At 37.6% G+C, this 7,619-nt stretch overlaps 1 protein-coding gene across 1 annotated transcript; it reads left to right on the top strand.

Moving 5' to 3' along the window:
• Window positions 1–622: 622 nt before the first annotated feature.
• On the top strand, window positions 623–6,585 carry LOC141639493 (ultraviolet-B receptor UVR8-like; the record flags this gene model as incomplete). The annotated part of the gene is given in 11 exon segments (XM_074448604.1): window positions 623–809; window positions 958–1,104; window positions 1,906–1,987; window positions 2,163–2,318; window positions 3,469–3,642; window positions 3,849–3,920; window positions 4,964–5,035; window positions 5,146–5,264; window positions 5,771–5,856; window positions 5,942–5,994; window positions 6,163–6,585. Coding segments are annotated over 11 exon segments (1,250 nt in total), but the record flags the coding sequence as incomplete, so codon positions are not given.
• Between the last annotated feature and the right edge of the window lie 1,034 nt (window positions 6,586–7,619).

The following is a 7,619-nucleotide window of genomic DNA, read 5'->3' as shown; positions in this document are numbered from 1 at the left end:
AATTGATGGTTTCAACATTCAAGTCGGGTTTTGTGGCCGCAAGTGCCATCATCAACCTATTTGTTTTGTTTAGAGTGCAAGTTATGGAAGGTTATAGTGGCATAGTGGTTAATCACGATTCCTGTGATTGCCAAAATTTTTAATCATAAAGGAAATCTATTTTGGAGCTGGTCTTTTTTCTTTTTTTTTTTTTTATTACAAAGTAACAATCATTTGATGTAATTTTTGATGCAATTTTCGTTATGGGTTATTTGCATATAACCTCTATGTTCGTCCTGTCATAAACGAGCATTTGAGACATTGGGGTAATGGTTTTGATTCTCGTTAGTTTTATCTCCATTTTCTTAAAGTTAATAAGGTGTTTAAAGGCTATATATGACTTGAAGCTCATAACTTTGTATGGAGAGGTGGTCATAGCAAAGAGTTGAGTTTGGGGTTAGAAAGACAGTTGCATTTGGCTTGTCAGCAAGCGCAAAATGCTCATGCCAGGATTAGATGTCTCAATTAAGCTGTAATTTACTTTTTTCACGCCAACGTAGAAAATATACAGTATGATCTATCACTGAACTATGGTCAATATATTTATGTATTTTGAGTCGTGAGGGCTGATTTTATGCTGCAGCCGGAGATGTGATCTGCTCATGGGGAAGAGGAGAGGACGGACAATTAGGACACGGAGATGCCGAAGATCGCTTTTCTCCTGTCCAATTGAGTGCCTTGGATGGACATGAGGTGAACTCCATCACATGTGGGGCGGACCATACTCTTGCATATTCTGAGCCACGTTTGCAAGTTTATAGTTGGGGATGGTATGTTTGACGACTTGACGTTGTCGATCTTTTGTCATTATGTTAAAACAGATTTCCTACTTCTGTTATTCAACACTTGCATTATTTGGCTTGTGGAGGAAATTGATGCTTGAAACATTGATTTTTTTGAGTGAATTTGTGTTTTCAGGGGTGATTTTGGAAGATTAGGCCATGGTAACTCTAGTGATGTGTTCATTCCTCAACCAATCATGACATTAAACAGTGTGAAGATCAAGCAAATTGCTTGTGGTGACAGTCACTGTTTGGCGATCAATATGAATGGGGAAGTAATGAGGTTAGTGGTCTAAACCTAAACCTATGTTCTCTTGATATGTAATCATTTTGGGAATATCCCCCGTCTACTTCTCTAACTATTTTAGGTGTTTTCTTCTGAAAAAAAATATGTGCAAGATGATGTTTATAGCCCTTATATCCTTGTAAGGACTTGCATGGTTACATATGTTCCCTGCTGTGATTAATATCTACATGTGTTGATTAACTAGATCGATTAAGGACGTGAGGCTCTTTTCTTGCATATGTAAGGGTTGTGAGCTCTCGAGTTTCTGGTGCTTGCTGAGTTAAAGCTGACTCTACCTGGTTTTACATCTCGTTTGTGGTTGACTGGTTACCTCTCGAATCTTAATTTTCCTTCCTTACAGTCATTGTGAGTTGTGGTCTCACATTTTCCTCAACTTTGATTCTTGTGCACAAGGGGGCCTGAAGCACATAGGTTGTTGAAGGGGGTTTATTCTTTGTTTGCGTGGTACAAGCCTATGTTTTAATAAAATATTTTGCTAGTTTGCTTATATGTAATTTTATATATGGTCTTACTATTATTATCTGTGGTTGAGCCAATATATGAAGTACAGTAGGGGTAGGTCAGTGGTTGGGAGAAGGTTGGCAGCCCATCTTAACACCTCTCACTTTGCCCCCGATTATTTTGTGATTTCACACATTCGTGGTAACTTCATTGATCGTTTGGTTTAGGTTAAATAATGATTTGTTCTAAGGATGCATTGTACTGGTAATCATATTTCTTTATTAGGATTTTTGTTTCTATTGACTAACCTATTTATGTCTCTAATTTTAATTGAAGTTGGGGAAGGAATCAAAATGGCCAGCTTGGTCTCAACACAACTGAGGATTCTCTCATCCCACAAAAGATTCAAACTTTTCAGGTAATATTTCGTAATTTTAGAAAGGCCAACATTTCTCATCATTTTGTTCTTATGCAACAATCGGAAGGAAAAGGTATGCTTAACTTTTCGGTTCCTATACTTGCTTTGGTTCAATTATGCAGTGCCACTTACCAAGGTAACCTCTTATGTCTAAACTTCCAACTGTTCTTGCCAGGGAGTATCGGTGAAAATGGTTGCTGCTGGGGCTGAGCACAGTGCTGCTGTCACAGAAACCGGTGAGCTGTATGGCTGGGGATGGGGCCGATATGGAAACTTGGGCTTGGGTGACCGCAATGACCGTCTGATTCCTGAGAAAGTTGCGCCAATCGATGTATGCCAACAGTCTCCAACTCTTACTTTTGAGTGTTCTGACTCAAATTTGTCTGAGTAATCTGAATTCTATAGTGCATTCTCACTGGTTAACTCAGACAATTCGAAAAAGTACGTGGAAAGTGGAAACTCATATGTGGGTGTATTAATTATTAAATCTCGGTTTGAGACTTGATCACTTAATCTGTCGTCATGATCTGATATTCTGATCTCGATTATTGCGCTATATATGTGGCCAATATTACCTTTACAATGTCCAGTTGTTTTGTGCCATTTTCCGTTCCAATAACCAAGGAGAAACATATCTGGAGACATTTTCCCACTAGACATCTGATGTGAAGACCAGTTATGAACAATAAAAACTGTGGCCTAATCATTGTACCTTCAAGTCATTTGCATTAAAGTTGGTTTTTCTACGTGGTGCCATTGTGTTCTTAGTCACTTCTTACGAATTCTATGTGGCACCCTCGTTTTTTCAAAAACATTACCCCCTAAACTTAATGAAAACCTCTTAAAATACACAAAATGTTCTAATCCGCCTCTTTTAAATGTTTATTTTATGCACTTTTTTGTTGATCAAAAAAGCAATAATTTTGTAATAACATTAACATAAATATTGTTTAGTCAATTGTAAACATATTTTCTTTAAAAAATTTAACAGTTTAAAAACTTGATTTTTAGTAATTTGGGTATTTTAAGAACTATTTATTAAATCTACGGAGTGATGTTTTTGAAAAATGAGGGGTATACCATGTAGAATTTGAAAAAACAGAATTGTATGACTTAGAAAAACCAATTTTTTTTTTCATGATTCCTCGGTCTTAACTCTTAGTCTCTTAACCAATAGGCTAAGACCTCTCCAGTATTGAATTTGGGATATATAACTAGTACCATGCTGGCATGCTTTGAATGAGAGCCAAGGGTTCTTTGTGGTGTTAGATTTATCCAAAATTCTATGGTGATTCAAATATGAATGAAAACCTATCTGTGAAGGTTTAGTATTGTCAGAAATGAAAGAATTTATTGTTTCTGTATGGCTACTAAAGCTCTCCTCATTTTATCATGCAGAACTGGTTGTATCATCATAGTGAATCATTTTCCGTGGTTATTAGTTTTAGTTACTACCCTTATCAAAATTTTGAACGTTGCAGGGAATAAAAATGACTCTAGTTGCTTGTGGGTGGAGGCATACAATAACTGTTACGACTGCCGGTAACATATACACATATGGGTGGAGTAAATATGGACAACTGGGGCATGGAGATTTTGAAGATCATCTTACTCCCTATAAGTTGGAAGCTTTGAGCAACACGACCATATCTCAGGTTACTTGCTGAATCCCATTAATTTCCTCCTTTTCGTCCATCCTCCATATTTTGTTTAAGCACTTCTTTTGATTGATCACAAAGATAACTCTCAATTTTGTGGTAGTCTAAAGAAAAAAGCTGGAACAACTATGGTGACTCTGTCTCGTACTAAATTTGATCCTTAACATCAGTTTACATGTCCTTCGTCCGGCCTAATTTTGCAGATCTCTGGTGGTTGGAGGCACACAATGGCGGTCACATCTGAGGGAAAGCTATATGGCTGGGGATGGAACAAGGTATATCCATAATGTCAGCTTAGGCAGTCTAAGCTTGATGTTATTCTAATGTTCGTTTGAATGTGAACATGGCTGAAAATTAACAAATTGAAGCAGAATATAGCAAAATTAGTCGGTTTTGTTTACTGGTTCAATCACTTTTAGGAGAGAGAATATTTTCTTCAGCTGAGGGTTTTTGCTGAGGGCCGTGGGCGTTTATCTTTTAAATGTTTGAATGAATCATTTTTTTGGTTACATGTGCCATTACATGGAGCTATGTCCCTGCTATTAATTTTTAATTAAAAAAATATTGTTCCTAAACCATGATCATATCGGTATCTAAGATTCTAAGTTCTTCTATATTTATATATAGGGAGTAAGATTTGTACACATCTCATCCCATGACTGGCTGGTACCTCTGATGACCATAATTTATTCATCAGAATTCTGCTGGATATCTATTTATGAACTTTGGTAAAGAAAATATATGCACGATTTAAAAAAAAAACGTTGTAATAAGATATTACTCAATAAGGAGATTTTCTAATTCTCCCTGTCCCCCTCCACTCACTCGGGTTAGCTGCATTTTCCTTTTTTGGTCATTCAAACCATTTCATTGCATTTCCATTTTAGGGTAGTTTCTGGTTCAAAAAGCCACATATACCCTCTAAGAGTTTGTGAATTCCACTACCTTCAACTTGCTTTTATTTACCCCGTCCATCTACTTGACTAAAATACTCTTCCTGCTAGCCCGTTTATCAATATTTGTGCCATATGTAAATGTATTGTTCATGGAATCCAAATGAATAGGGAAAGTAAACTACATGACCATGTTATGGGCAATAGGGCGAGTTATCTAGAAGAGTGTGACCTTTCGAACTTTTTCTTTTGATCCCGTGGCTCTCAAATTACATTTCTGTGAGTTGAGGGTTATGCCTTTGCATCAGTGCTTTAAGTTGTTAGTTTAGTGTTATGCTAAATCTCTACGTGTTTGGTCATCGATTAGATTTTGCTACCTTGGGTGGTTAATTAAGATCTGAATCTTAGCTCCGTGTTCCCTGCAGTTTGGACAGGTGGGAGTGGGTGACAATGTTGATCGTTGCTCTCCTGTGCAAGTCCTGTTTCCTGATGATCAGGCAAATCTTTTACTTGGTCACTTACAATTTTTAATCAACTGTTATTGATATTCACACTTCTTCGTCGGGATATTCATTTACCGATCTCTCTCGTCTTTTGTTCATGACAGAAAGTAGTGCAGATCTGTTGTGGCTGGAGACATACATTGGCCATTACCGAGAGAAACAATGTATTTTCTTGGGGACGGGGTACAAATGGACAGCTTGGGCATGGGGACTCTGCTGATAGGTAACTGCAAATGCTTATGTTTCTGTATGCTTGTCTTCTGATCGATTCATGTGTTCTGTTTGAATTACCATCAAAGGAGATGTTCATTTCCCTATGATTATCACATGTAAGTTCATCAAGTTGAATGCATTCAATGGCGGAGCGAGGAGGGCTAGCACAGGCTGCTGTCCCCCAAAGCCAAGGATAAATATAATTTTTTCAATCAAGATTTTGCTCTTTTATAACTGACTTTAGTCTTCAACTGCTTTACAAATCCCTCCAGGTGTTGGGAGTTCTGAATAGTAGGAATGACTTTTACTTTGATGGTCTTTCCGATCATGTAGTCAGAATTCTTGATCTCATAACTCAGCCTTATGTTGACGATTATCAAGCTGCTCACCCCCCTCCTGAAAAAAAGGAAAAAATTATAATTGCCTTGTAGATCCCCGAACTTTGTGTCTCCGCTTGTCTTCTGAATGCACTATGGTAGAAGATACAGTACATAACATCACATGAGGGTATTGCAGAAATTTGCCAACAATTATAGACGCCTTGAGCATCGATGGATCAGGGAATCAGAAGATAGAAATCTCCAAAGCTGATCCTTCTGCAGGTTTAACTCTTTTTCTCACATTTCTTCCCTGAAGTTGTGTACCAAAAAATCATGTTCCTCATCTACCGTCTTCATGATATGGCAGGGAAAATATCGGGTTTGTCGACAGGAAAATACGCTGTTGTCCCTGACGAAAATGTATGATACACTTGCTTTGCAGTAATGAATGAGTCTTGTATGAGACGATCTCCCCTGTGAATTCAACCCAAATCCTTGCCTATTAATGGATGGGTTGGGCACAGAGAGGGTAGGTAGTTTTTAATCCCACTATACACATTGTCATTCGAGTGTGACTTGCTTGTGCAGGTCAAAGGGACAGCTACAAGCTCAACTAGACACAATGGTGGTGATGCTAGTGTTCCAGAAAATGACGTGAAACGGTTGCGAGTTAGCACTGGTTCTTCCTGAGGAATTATTACATATAATCTATGTTGGTACAAATGAGCCTATTGGATATTGGGTCACCGTCTCTCTCTTTTATCTGAATAGTCTCACAGATTGCTTGCGACCATGTACTGGATTTATGTCAGAAACGCAGTCTGCGGCCAGTGAAGTTCGGATGATGTGCCGCCATTTTAGTCGAGTTGTGCTTTTGTAACTTTTATCCAAGCTGTAATTTATAATGTGTTTCGAAATATTATGGTGTATGTTGTTCGGTTATAGCAAGTGCGCTAATATGCCAGCTTAGTAAACTTCTTATTATAAAGGGATTTTCTCATTTGTACTCAACTTTTACGTTTTCTATTTTTTTTTTCTTTTTTGTCAGTGTGAAAAACTGCTCGATTATGCTATAGCTTTTGCTAAAGCATGAGCAATCCTATTAAATTGTCTAGGATAATGACTAAGAGAAAAACAATGCATGATATAGCTAGGAAAGAAATGGACTCGTTAATTGGAGCGACATCTTGATTAACTTCACCAATTCCGTTAACTTGAAATTCAAGATTCATGCATTCTGTCGTTGCATCGATGTGGCTGAACCCCTCAAACTAGCATCAGAAATTGCAAATTGGAGTGTCATGGCTTCTGCTTGAAAGTCTGATTATGCCCAGAAATTTCTCGGACCCCGGTGAAAAATAACACCCATATATCTTGAAAAAAGCAACCTGCAGACGATTTAAAATTCGATTTCCAGGATTCATCACATTTGATTCGGATATTGTTCGAACAAATTTTATTTCCAATCAAAACATGTGGCAAGTGATTCCAAATTCTAAAAGCTTCATCTTGATCATCCAGTTGCACCGAAGTATCCATATCAATCTTGGTCTTTCTATTTTTCTCAACCCTGATGTTATCAATAAAATCACTATTCAGTTGATTAAAGAATGAATAAAGATCAAGATTGGAATCGTGGAAAGTCAAATTATTTCGAAGGTCCCATAGCCTCCAAAGGGTACTGATAAAAAAGGAGACCATAGTAATAAATGCTGGCTTTTCAAAAAGAGGACAATCCAATTTATAATCCACTTCTGGATTGATATGTTGTTGTTGCCCATGTTGCTCCGGATACCCAAGCAGGAACCAAACCAGATTTTATTGGCAAAGCTGCAATCACAGAAGATGTGACTCAAAGATTCAATGCACGACAGCTCAAAATTACAAGTTCGACCACATATAATTCCAATTGAGTCCTCTCTTCATGGCTTCCTCTCCAGAAGGAAGAGAATTTGAGAGGATCTTCCAAAGAAACACTTTCCACTTTCTAGGTATGCAAAAAGGGCCTATAGATGCTTCTTACAAAAAAATGCAACTGATTCATG

This window comes from Silene latifolia, unplaced genomic scaffold (genome assembly GCF_048544455.1).
Source record: "Silene latifolia isolate original U9 population unplaced genomic scaffold, ASM4854445v1 scaffold_420, whole genome shotgun sequence".
Classification (NCBI taxonomy): Eukaryota; Viridiplantae; Streptophyta; class Magnoliopsida; order Caryophyllales; family Caryophyllaceae; genus Silene; species Silene latifolia.
Note: the sequence above shows the minus strand (reverse complement) of the source record. Positions and strands in the feature narration are given on the sequence as shown.